The sequence below is a fragment of the Henckelia pumila genome, chromosome 4 (genome assembly GCF_033568475.1).
Source record: "Henckelia pumila isolate YLH828 chromosome 4, ASM3356847v2, whole genome shotgun sequence".
Taxonomy (NCBI): domain Eukaryota; kingdom Viridiplantae; phylum Streptophyta; class Magnoliopsida; order Lamiales; family Gesneriaceae; genus Henckelia; species Henckelia pumila.
In genome coordinates, this window is record NC_133123.1 from 107,770,420 (window position 1) to 107,784,181 (window position 13,762).

At 38.2% G+C, this 13,762-nt stretch overlaps 1 protein-coding gene across 1 annotated transcript; it reads right to left on the minus strand.

Annotated features, from left to right (window-relative positions):
* Nucleotides 1-6,855: 6,855 nt before the first annotated feature.
* LOC140861515 (uncharacterized) lies at nt 6,856-7,446 on the minus strand. Its single transcript, XM_073264537.1, has 2 exons — nt 7,221-7,446; nt 6,856-7,139 (listed from the first exon to the last, which is right to left on the minus strand). Exons 1-2 carry the CDS (start codon nt 7,444-7,446, stop codon nt 6,856-6,858), a joined length of 510 nt encoding a protein of 169 aa, XP_073120638.1.
* Between the last annotated feature and the right edge of the window lie 6,316 nt (nt 7,447-13,762).

Sequence of the window (13,762 nt, forward strand, 5' to 3'; positions counted from 1 at the left end):
TATATATATATATATATATATATGTTGTAGTTTAGATTTTAAAATTTGAGAAATATATATATGATACATAGATATTTAAGGTTTTTAAAAATTAAAATATATCAGCTACTATATTATATTATTATTTTATACAATATAACAGTATTCCGATCCGACCACCTCGTTGAAAAGATAAGACAAGTTGAATCTAATTCTAAATTTTTTCCTTATTCATTTTCATGCTACCAGGATAAACTGTTAGTCGACTTCTGTGAGCTTCAGATAGAATATCATTCCTTAGCTCCGCATCTTCAGCCACAACCACTCAATTGGACAAGCACAATAAACCATCAGATTGGTAATGGAATCCAAATGTATTAACCCCATTGGCTAGACGTGTCAATCGCAGGGTCTTAACTTCAGATATCTGAGCAACTCTGATTCTAGAGTACAATGCTGGCTCAGATAGAATCGTATACAAAAGAATTTCATTCCTTCCTTTCTTGTTCTTGAGCGTGAAACCAAGATACCAACATTCTTGAATCATATGAGAAAGTGCAGAAAGTCTTAACTGCCGACTCAAGACATTAGTAGTAAGATTGACAGAACCTGGATGATACTAATCTCGCAAACATAGCCCTTCATTAAGTCCATTCCAGCGTCTCTATCTCATGTTAAACTTTTCCTGAGTGAAGAAATATTTCAGAATCTTGTGATCTGTAAATATCTTAAATTTCTCGTCATACAGATAATGCCTCTAGATCTTGAGAGAAATATAATGGCGGCCAAATCGAGATCATGTACTGGATAATTCACTTCATGTGTCTTTAATTGTCGAGAGGCATAACCTATCACATGTCCATGTTCTGTCAGTACACATCTTAACCCATGACCAGAGGCATTTGTGTACACAACATAACATCCCGATCTAGATGGTAGAGATAGCATAGGTGCATTGGTAAGATGTCTACTGATGGGCATGTTTGTGTTGCATATTTTAATATCATTGTGTTGTTATTTTACATGCGTTTATGTGTTTTAATTAAGCATTGTGTTCATATTTCATACATCGTGTCTACATTACACGCTCCCGTGTTTATTGTATAAGACGTAGCGTTTTGTCGATGAAAAGATGGAAAAGCTATTGCGCGAGAATGAATTACGGAGCAGCAATGATCAGAAAATTATATTTAATTTTATATAAGTCCAAATCCAATCTTCACCGTCCAGAATTCAAGATGTTTTAAAGCAGCTGTCCAAATTTCAGCTCAATCCGACGGCTAGATCTCCGGATATGAATTTTGCAAAATCGCTGCTCGCTGGGAGAAAAGTTGCTTGCTCGATCCGCAACATCTTGCGGATCGAGCGGCCAAAAAAATTTGAAAACAGTAGGTTCGGAAAAGTTGCTCGCTCGATCCGCAACATCTTGTCGATCGAGCGAGACATGCTGTTCGGGAAAATATTTGTAATTTAGGAATTTTTATTATTTAGGACTCTAGCCTTAATTAAAAGATATATCTCGAAGTTTAGAGTGAGATTTTGAGGGAGAAGAGAGAGGAGACGCAGAGGAGGCTCAAGAACCACCTTGGCGGCTAGGTTTTATCTTTCTTGTTCTTAGATTTTAATTCTTCTTGTTTTTAGTACTTGGTTGAGGAAGACAAAACCCTTGATTTAGTTTATTCATGAGACTTTGATTTTCAATGTTTGATTTTTATCAAGTATCAAGAATTATTCTGAATTGATTGATATGCTTGTGTATGATATTTTTAGATTGCCCATCTTAGGATTTCATTATACAGTCGAATGCTAAATTAGAATTCAAATACGTAATTATTTGAAACCTTTAATTTGCGAAGCAACTGCGTGTAATATATTCTGCTGTTGAATTTATTATTTCGTAGGGATACTAATTGACTAGGCTAAATACAACCGCTGGTGTTTGTGTTGTCTAGTTTCGTCAGTTTACTAGTTTGAATGCTACCGTGAATTTAAATCTGATCGCTGGTATTGGGTTAGTTTATGGGGTAAGGGTTAACTTAGACTACTGTTGTCTAGTTAACTAAAATTAAGGTGAAACAGGAATTAAATTTACGATGATGAATATTTGATAAGATTAATTATTATTTTAGTGAATCGATGATTGAATGAATGAATATCAAGGGTGTAGTCGACCGATACCAAGTCTTATTTCTTATTGATTTCCTCAGTTAATTTTTAATCTTGCGTTATAGTGATAATTTAATTATTTAATTGCTAAGATTTTTAGTAGTAAATCTCAACTCCAAAACCCCCTTTTATTTTAAAGAACACTTTTAAATTTACCTTTCCTCGTGGGAACGATCCCTACTCACGCTACTGTATTATTTGTTTATCTGATTGAGTCGGGTAATTAGGGCGTACGCGATAAGCGCTACCAAATTTTGGCGTCGTTGTCGGGGAAAGGCGTTTAATTTATTTGTGTTTTGTTTTTTTTTATTATTATTTCTCCTAGTGCTACTCTAGTTTGTTCGTGCGTGCAGGTGAATCTTCGAAAGAAGAAGAATTTTCATACGACCCAGAGATAGAAAGAATTTTGCATAGGCGAAGGAGGATTATTGCGGTGTAATACTTCGAGATGTTAAATCAACAAGTATTCCCAAGTTTTATCCAGCAACACGGAGAGCCATTCTACGCAGCATGGGGGAGATTAAAGGATTTGGCAACCATCTTTTGGTATCGTGATTTTTCTAACTATTCTCTCCTAACATATTTTCTTGGTGGTTTGGATGCAGTGACAAGAAGATGGGTAATTGATGGAGCTTTCACAACCGGTATATCAATATATTGCCGAGATGCTGATACCATGAGATGCCTGTTAGATGATATGACAGAGTTTGACTATTATTGGTATTCACAATCTCAATACCCAGATTTTACAGACCAACCATTCGAGCTTCAAAAGGAGGAGGGAAGTTGTTCGCAGTTGATTTTACATTCGCTGGAAGATATCATGAGCAAGCTTGTGGCATCGACTGTGGAAACTATAGAAGTTCTGAAAAAGTCTAGATGTGACCTTGCGGAGCAAATAGAGAATATGAACAGATCATTCCTCCATGAACACCAAGAACAAGAGGTGAAGCAAGATACTCAAGAAGTGACCAACCCAATTTGGCTCGATGATGATGATTCAGAGAAACAGGATTGGGAGTGCGAATCAATTCCTGCTAAAGATTTAGAGGTGCTTGAGTCTTCTCTTCTAATTGAACCTCAGCCGAAAGATGTACTGGAAGAAACAGCATATGATGGAGTACCAGTTTCGAAATATTTTGGTTTCCAAGAGCCTACAGAGATATTCTCTTCCCATGTTTACCAGCTATGGAGTGTTGCTGCAGTGACGAGCTTAATCTGTTTATATCTGGCCAAGCTTGAGGGCTTATGGAACCAAGACCCATTTGTGGTGTCATATGACACTTATTTTGGGCGTCAGCCGCTCTTTGAGCAGTGCTTCTGAGAGTCAAGCCGATGATTGAAAATCAAGCGCTGGCTGGGAGGCAACCCAGTGTCTTTATCCTTTATTTCATTTTTTGTTTTTGTTTTGTTTTGTTTTGTTTTTTTTTGCTTTATTTTCTTTGTTTTCAGGAGCCTAGCCGCCCCGTTTACAGACCAATTTTCAATATGAGTCTCCCATTATTCAGCCTAAGGCCAGAAAGGACGACAACGCCAGCACTTGAACCAGGGGAGTTGTTTTAATTTTGCATCTTGTTATCATTTTGTTACTTGTGTTTGTGTTGTTAGTACTAGAGCATTGAGGGCAATGCTTTGGTTAAGTGTGGGAGGAGTTCATTCGATGGTTTGTCATTTTGTTTGCATTCGTTTGTTGAGTATATGCATATAGTTCGTTCCGTATCATTTGTTAGTTTATTAGTGTCTGTCGTGTTACATGAGTAGGATGATGATTGTTAGCCTATGATAAGGTAGTTGAAAAATTATGAATTTTTGAAAAAATTTACTCTTGATTAGAAATGAGAAACCGGAGGTTGTTTGTTGAATATTCTTAAGCACGCATGTTTAACCAGTGAAGTGTAGCGATGTATTAGATATTGTGGATGTCTGTTGGACCATTGCACGACAATAGGTGTTTGTGAAACTTGATAGTTTTTTTAATCTTGATGATTTCTTTGATATGGCATAAACGAACTTGGGCGCACCTAGAAAAAAAAAAAGAATAAATTTTACAACTCCATCCGGGCCTGCAAAGGATTGAAATCCTAATCCTAAACGATCAAATTCAAGGCTAAGTATGCGGATAAAATGGGGTTGATGCTCCATCCAGGCTATAGATGAGGGGATTGAAATTCTAATCCTATCTTAGTTATAGCTAAGTATGCGGGTAATTATTGGGGCTAAAGCAATACCGGATGGAGAGTTCTTGATGGCGAGGCTTGCACTGAATTGTTATAGGTCGGCGAACAGTCTTGAAACTTTGTTCTTTTGAAGTTGCATGTAACTGGGGTAACATGGCACACGCACACGTTCGCATTCGACTGAAAGTGTATCATTGATGATTGAGAGTCGCTATGAACTTATTTTTAGATGAAAGTGGTTTTCTCTGAGGCTATGATATGAGTGATTTGTCCTTGCTTATGTGTTTGTTGTTGTTTCATTTTGTTTTTTCATGACTTGCTCGAGGGCGAGCAAGGATTAAGTGTGGGGGTATTTGATAGGCATGTTTGTGTTGCATATTTTAATATCATTGTATTGTTATTTTGCATGCGTTTATGTGTTTTAATTAAGCATTGTGTTCATATTTCATACATCGTGCCTACATTACACGCTCCCGTGTTTATTGTATAGGACGTAGCGTTTTGTCGAGGAAAAGATGGAAAAGCTATTGCGCGAGAATAAATTACGGAGCAGCAATGATCAAAAAATCATATTTAATTTTTTAGAAGTCCAAATCTGATCTTCACAGTCCAGAATAAAGTTCAAGATGTTTTAAATCAGCTGTCCAAATTTCAGCTCAATCCGATGGCTAGATCTCCGTATATGAATTTTGCAAAATCTCTCCTCGCTGGGAGAAAAGTTGCTCGCTCGATCCGCAACATCTTGCGGATCGAGCGGCCAAAAAAATTTGAAAACAGTAGGTTCGGAAAAGTTGCTCGCTCGATCCGCAACATCTTGCCGATCGAGCGAGACATGCTGTTCGGGAAAATATTTGAAATTTAGAAATTTTTCTTATTTAGGACTCTAGCCTTAATTAAAAGATATATCTCGAATTTTAGAGTGAGATTTTGAGGGAGAAGAGAGAGGAGACGCAGAGGAGGCTCAAGAACCACCTTGGCTGCTAGGTTTTATCTTTCTTGTTCTTAGATTTTAATTATTCTTGTTTTTAGTACTTGGTTGAGGAAGACAAAACCCTTGATTTAGTTTATTCATGAGATTTTGATTTTCAATGTTTGATTTTTATCAAGTATCAAGAATTATTCTGAATTTATTGATATGCTTGTGTATGAGATTTTTAGATTGGCCATCTTAGGATTTCATTATACAGTTGAATGCTAAATTAGAATTCAAATCCGTAATTGTTTGAAACCTCTAATTTGCGAAGCAACTGCGTGTAATATTTTCTGCTGTTGAATTGATTATTTCGTAGGGATAATAATTGACTAGGCTAAATACAACTGCTGGTGTTTGTGTTGTCTAGTTTCGTCAGTTTTACTAATTTGAATGCTACCATGAATTTAAATCTGATCGCTGGTATTGGGTTAGTTTATGGGGTAAGGGTTAACTTAGATTGTTGTTGTCTAGTTAACTAAAATTAAGGTGAAACCGAAATTAAATTTCCGATGATGAATATTTGATAAGATTAATTATTATTTTAGTGAATCGATGATTGAATGAATGAATATCAAGGGTGTAGTCGATCGATACCAAGTCTTATTTCTTATTGATTTCCTCAGTTAATTTTTAATCTTGCATTATAGTGATAATTTAATTATTTAATTGCTAAGATTTTTAGTAGTTAATCTCAACTCCAAAACCCCCTTTTATTTTAAAGAACACTTTTAAATTTACCTTTCCTCGTGGGAACGATCCCTACTCACGCTACTGCATTATTTGTTTATCTGATTGAGTCGGGTAATTTGGGCGTACGCGGTAAGCGCTACCATCTACGCAGCTCTCGAAATGATTTCTCACACTCTGAGGACCACGTAAAAAAAATATCCTTCCGGGTAAGTGTTGTCAAAGGCCTGGCTAACTGTGCAAAACTATAGATGAACCGACGGTAATAACTAGCTAGACCCAGGAAACTACGGATCTCAGCCACCTTCATCGGATGAGACCAGTTCAGCACTGCCTCAACCTTACTCAGATCCATAGATATTCCTTCCCTGGATATAACATGACCAAGAAACACGACCCGGCCAATCCAGAACTCACACTTTCTCAACTTAGTATACAACTATTTTTTCCATAGCGTCTGCAATACAATTCTTAGATGTTGTGTATGTTTTTATCTATCATGAGAATAAACCAGAATATCATCGATTAAAACGATGGCAAATTGATCCAGATAATCCCGAAATACTCTATTCATCAAGTCCATAAATACTGCAGGTACATTCGTCAATACAAATGGCATCACCAAGAATTCATAATGTCCGAACCTGGTTTGGAAAGCAGTCTTAGAAATATCTGAGTTTCGTATACACATCTGGTGGTATCCCGATCTCAGATCAATCTTTGAATAGACAGAATTACCCTGCAACTGATCGAACAGATCATCAATACGTGGAAACTGGTACTTATTCTTGATGGTGACACGATTCAGCTGCCTGTAATCAATACATAATCGCATCGATCCATCCTTCTTATTGACAAGAAAGAAAGTTTTTCCTATGGGGAAATACTCGGGCGAATATGTCCCTTATCCAGTAGATCCTGAAACTGCTGCTTCAATTCTTGCATCTCTGATGGAGCCAGACGATAGGGTGCTCGGAATATAGGCGTTATTCCTAGAAGTAGATCAATGCCAAATTCGACCTCTTTGACTGGAGGAAATCCAGGAATCTTGTCGGAGAAAACATCAGGAAATTTGCTGACCACTAGTAGCTCATCAATACCCTGGCTACTCATGGACGTATCAACTGCATTGATGAGGTAGCCCTCGCCACCTGACCCTAAGGCACAACAGGCCTTCAGAGCCAACACGTGTGGCATAGGAGGTCACGCTCCCTCATCATAGAAGTACCAACTATCACCCTCATTTGGATGAAACTGTACCAAGTGTTGATAACAATTCACAGTATCGTGGTAAAATGTCAGCATATTTATCCCCAAGATACAATCAAAATCTGTCATAGCTAGAATCATCAGATTGGTAGACAACACATGGCCCTCAAACTCCACAAGGCAACCCATCACTAGACGTTTGGTTAATACCTTCTGCTCAAATGGAGTAGATACAACTAAATCCCAAATGCGCATTTAAATGCTAAGCTAAATTCCCTAATATTAAACATGCTCTGATACCAAAAATGTAGTGATCCTGCTTTGAATCACCTATTAACTAGCATTCTTAAGCAAGCAATCAACTTAATTAAAAATACTTAATTAACAAAGTAAAAATTGCAGAAACATAACCCATAATATACATAAATCGACAGAACTCAATCGGTACTAAAACCCAAATCAGTAATGATACAACCATATCGAAATGTAGGAAATAAAAACTATAATGTGTTATTATACATCTATATCAAATCATGTTGTATAATATATCCTCTGATCCCTTCTGTCTTCTAGTCCTTCCTCAAACCTCCTGCTTTGTCCAACCTGGGATTTGCCCCGTTGAATGGGATGTCCAAGATAATAACAAGGACATGAGAGATTAACTCCCAGTACGTAAACATGCGTAAACATATAAATGTAATGCATGCAAACGTGATGAATGGGTATCGGGTCATCCATCAAATTATGCTTAGAACAGGCGCCATGGTATGTAGTACGCTGGGCCGTCGCATTAGCAGGCCTCCCATGCCAAAATCCTGTGGATATAAGCGGATCCAAAATCATGGCATCCATCCACAAATAACATGGTGCTGAGCGACCCCTCTACTGGTTCTCAATGAAAAGTACATGCTCAACTTGTATGTGCACATGACATATGAATATAAAGAAACAGTAAAACATATCTCATGCCACATAACATACAACATATAAACATGCATACTTACTAGCTATCTCAGTCAATATTTACGTACCTTCTACGTAATAGTTCGAGTCTACATCAGGACCTAGATTCCAAGCGTACAATCAAATATTTACTGTATCACTAATCATGATCTACAAGCCTTAACTAAGCTAGCAGATACTCTTATTTATTAATTGGATTTCCGGACCATACCTTCATCCATCGTTAACCCGTTGATGTCGAAACCCTAGGTTCAAAATTCTATCTCAAAGCTTCGAACAAGTTCCAAAAACTAAACAAGATCAGCCAACGGCGGTTGACGGAGTAGCTGCGGCAGCTGGAAAACAACTGTTGTCGAAGTTGCAGCTTTTCTGTACAATATATATTTCAAAAAAAATCTTAAGACATAAGGAACAAAACTCATCAATCAATTTCAAGTTACCGGCAACGTATAGCGGCGAAATACGACGGCTAAGGGGCGGCTGCCGGAGTTGGGTTCGATGGGCTGTGCTTAAAAACTAGGAAAGTGGGTACCAATAGATAGCTCTCAAAGCGAGGATTCCAACCGTATATTTTGTTTTGAGTTTCGGCGACCAGTGGCGGAGTTACGACGGCAAGAATTTGACGGCGGTGGAGAGAGAAAATGAATTGGGGGATGGGAAAGAAGATGATGTGATGGTAGAGAGAGATAAAAGTGATAAATATGTATATATCATATCGCAGTATAATCTGTGTACACGTGTTTAAATGTGTTTACTCTTTTATTTATTCGGATTTAAAACTTGACCTGATTTGAGTTATTTCAACTCCTGTGTGCTATAAAAATCACATATGTATTTTAATATCGTCTATCACCCGATATTTACTAATACATATTTTTAACACACAATTCAATTATTTTTAATCTCATTTAATACCTTGATCATATATTTAGTAACTCTTAATCATGATTAACATTTGATTAACATTAAATAGGGTACGGGTTACTACAGCTTCCGAACTACATCGCTTTTTCCGATCACTTCGGACGTTCCGATCCTTACCATGACTCACGTTCGGACCTTCCGAACTACCCGAATGTTTGGACCCCTCCAACAATTTTCAAACGTCATGAATCCGATTTTCCATTCTAATAACGCAATTGGAATTTCCTTAATCATGTTTTAACCATTCTAAACATGTTTAAATCACTTAATATTGTAAAATGGGATTGAGTTAATACATAATCCTTGCCCCGTCAAATGAGGTGTCCAAAACCTTAAACCAAACTAACAACGCTCAGTACGAAAGTATGAGTATACATATTCTATTAATGCTAATACAAATGAATGGGTACCGAATACCTATCACGCTAGAAACTCTGCTCATTCAAATGACGCCGTGGTATGTAGCACGCTGGGCCGTCACATTAGGAGGTGGCTCCCATACCAGAAATAATATTTGGATATAAGTAACTAGATCCAAATCCATGGAATCCATCCACTCAATAACTCAGGCCGCACAACCTCACTATTGGTAATATCAAGGTACATGCTCACCATGATAATACGTGTAGCATAATAATCATGACATAATAAATGCACATAAGCCGTGAAATAAACCATGCAAACATAGAACATGCATACTCAATCAGGATATCTCAGATAGTAGGTCTGTACCTCTAATCAAGCAACTCAATCAACCTAGCAACACTGGCTCTCTAGTCCAAGCCTATAAGAACATAATCACCATATCACTTATTATCTATTAAAAGACTTAACTAGACTAATAGCTACTCATAGAAGCTAATCAGAGTCCAGACATTTAACTTTGTCCGACATTAGCTATTTGAATGCGATGAATTCAAAACCTAGGTACAACTCCGCTACGATCTCGGTAGCACCTCGCTATCGACTGACCCTCATTAAGATGCTCGGAAGCCTTCCAAATCAGTAGAAAAAGAGAGAGGAAAGTGTTTGGTGTGATTTACAAATGAATCTCTTGGTCTATATTTATAGACAATGATCGGACCTTCCGATCCCACGATCGGACCTTTCCGAACGGACTTCGGAGCTTCCGATCTCTCCATCGGAGCTTCCAATCTCCAACCACCAAACTTGTGTCCCTGATTGGACAACACACTATCACCAACGGAGTTCGGACCTTCCGAACTGGGGTTCCAAGCTCCCGATCTATCTCACATCAATTCACCAATCAAAAAATCCATACTTTCTTAACCAAAGGCGATCGGACCTTTTGATCTTGGGTTCGGAGCTTCCGAACTCACCCTCTGCCGCCAAAGTACATCGCTGCTTCTGAACTGTCCACTAACTTGCAGCCTTTGGAACCATTTCTGATCATTCCGAATCCGATTTTCAACTCCTTAAATCCAATTATTAACTCCTTAATAATGCTTAGACAATTGATTAACTTAATTAAGAATTGGGCTACTGCATTCTCCCAAAATTAAGAAATTTTGTCCTCAAAATCCAGACTAGATTAATCAAAACAACAGTGAAAACAAGTTCTCAATACAATACTGCAAGTACAAATACAATTGAATTGCGCAAAGGAAAAATACAATCAAAACAACTCCGAATGTTTTGAACGCATGTGACTCTCTTTATCCCTAGTCACCTCTTCAGTGCCTTGACGCTGCCACTGAATCATGACTAGTGGAATGTGCTTATTCCAAAGCACCTTGTCTTTTCGGCCAATAATCCTGAGTGGTCTCTCCACGTTTGACAAATCGGGCTCTAACTAAACCTTTATCGGATGCAAAATGTTCGACTCATCTACAAAATACTGACGAAGCAAAGATCGTGAAACACATTGTGAATGCAAGAGAAATACGATGGTAACGCCAAACGATAAGCAACATCTCCTAATTTCTCTATTATCTCAAACATGCCAATGAATCTCAGTGCTAACTTGCCCTTCATACCAAACCTAATCACCTTCCAAAAAGGTGATACTCGTAGGAAAACATGTTCTCCTATCTCAAAATGCAACAGTCTCTGCTTGGTGTTTGCATAATTGGTATGTTTGTCTTGCACGGTCTTGATCCTTTTCTTTATAAAATTGAATTTATCCACAATCTGTTGGATCAACTCTGGTCCCTCAACCTATCGTTCACCTACTTCATCAAATAATAAGGGTGTCCGAAAATGACAATCGTAAAGAGCCTCAAACGTTGTCATGCCAATACTGTGATGATAGCTATTTTTGTACGCAAACTCTATCATTGGAAAATGATCCTGCCAGGATAAACCAAAATCCAACAATGAAGTCATCAACATATCCTCTAATGTCCAAATAGTCCTTTTGGACTGACCGTCAGTCTCTGGATGATAAGCAGTAGTAAAACTCAAAGTAGTTTCCAAGGCTCGCTGAAAGCTACCCCAAAATCATGAGGTGAACCTCATATCTCTTTCCTGACTATTCTCAAAGGTACTCCATGAAAATGAACAATCTCCTGGATGTACAACCACGTAATGCGATCAAAAGTGAACTCGCGGTTATACATTAGAAAATATGCAGATTTCTTGTCCACAAAAACCCAAATAACATCACACTATCTGGTAGACATCAGAAAGTGGGTGACAAAATCCATCGTCACATGCTCCCACTTCCACTTTGGAATCTCTAAGCTTACATCAGACCACCCAGTTGACGATGCTTAGCCTTGACCTGCTGATAAACAAGACATCAAGAGACAAACTGATAAACACTACGCTTCATACCTTTCCACCAGAATCTCGTACCTAAATACTTGTACATCTTTGAACGACCTGGGTGAATTGTGAATCTGCTATGATGAGCCTGAGAAAAAATCTCATCACACAAGGTCGAATCATCAGGCACAACCACTCTACCAGAGAAACACAACAACCCATCCGTTTGAAAATGGAAACCAGAGATGTTGTCTCCCTGAGCAAGCCTGGATGACTTTTGCGTCTTCGGATCCGAAAAACTGAACTTGCTGGATGTTGGAAAACAATGTTGGCTCAACTAACACTGAAAAGAATCGGATACCCTAATGACTTTTCTTGCATTAGAACATGAAATCCTAAGAACAATATTCCTGAACTGCACTGGATACTACAATAGTGCGAAGAGCACTAACACAAACCTTATTGCTAAATGTGTCTGCAACTGGATTTGCAGAACGTGGATGATACACAAGGTCGAATAATCATGCACAACCATTCTACCAGACAAACACAAAAACCCATCCGTTTGAAAATGGAAACCTGAGATGTTGTCTCCTTGAGCAAGCCTGGATGACTTATGCATCTTCGGATCCAAAAAACTGAACTTGCTGGATGTTGGAAAACAATGTTGGCTCAACTAACACTGAAAAGACTCGGATACCCTAATGACCTTTCTTGCCTTAGAACATGAAATCCAAAGAACAGCATTCCTGAACTGCACTGGACACTATAATAGTGCAAAGACCACTAACACAAACCTTATTGCTAAATGCGTCTGCAACTGGATTCGCAGAACGTGGATGGTACTTAATCTCACAATCATAATCTTTGAGAAGATTTACCCAACGACGCTGTCGCGTGTTAGAATTGGTTTGAGTGAACAACTACTTCAAACTATTGTGGTCAGAAAAGATCTTGAAATGCTCACCATACAGATAGTGACGCAAAATCATTAATGCAAACACGATCATTGCAAGCTCTATATCGTTCATTGGGTAATTCCCTTCATGGTTCTTCAACTGTCGGGAAGAATAATAAATCACATGCCCATTCTGTGTCAGCACACAACCCAAACCCTGAAGAGATGCATCTGTATAAACCACATGACCTCCGGAACTAGATGGTAAAGCAAGAATAGGCACGGTAGTCAGTCGACTCCTCAACTCATCAAAGCTCTGCTCACACTCGGCCAACCAGACAAAAGGAACATTATTTCTTGTCAACTGCGTCAGTTGTCAAGAAATCCATGAAAAAATCTCGATGAATTGTCGGTAGTACCCTGCTAAACCCAAAAAAAACTACGAATCTCTGAAGCTGTTATATGACGTGACCAGTTCAATATAGCTTAAGTATTACTTGGGTCCACTGAAACGCCATCCTGAGAAATGACATGAGAAAGGAACACTACTTGGTCAATCCAAAACTCACACTTACTGAACTTGACATACAACTGCTTCTCGCAGAGAATCTGCAATACAAGCCTCAAATGCTGCGCATGTTCATCAACACTGCGCGACTAGATAAAAACTCGTCAATAAAAACCACGACAAATTTTTCCATATAGCTACGGAAGACCGTGTTCATCAAATCCGAAAGGCATCACTAAAAACTCATAGTGACCATACCTCGTACGAAATGCAGTCTTTGAAAACTCCACATTTCGAACTTGCAACTGATGATATCCTGACCTCAAGAAAATCTTGAAATACACAGAGGTACCCTTAAGTTGGTCAAACAAATCATCAATTCGTGGAAAAGGATACTTCTTCTTGATATTCGCTCGGTTCAACATCTTGTAGTCAATATAGAGACACATAGATTCATCTTTCTTCTTGACGAAAAGCACTGGCACTCTCCAAGGTGAAACTCTTGGTCAGATATATCTTTTATCCAAAAAATCCTGCACTTGTTGCTGCAA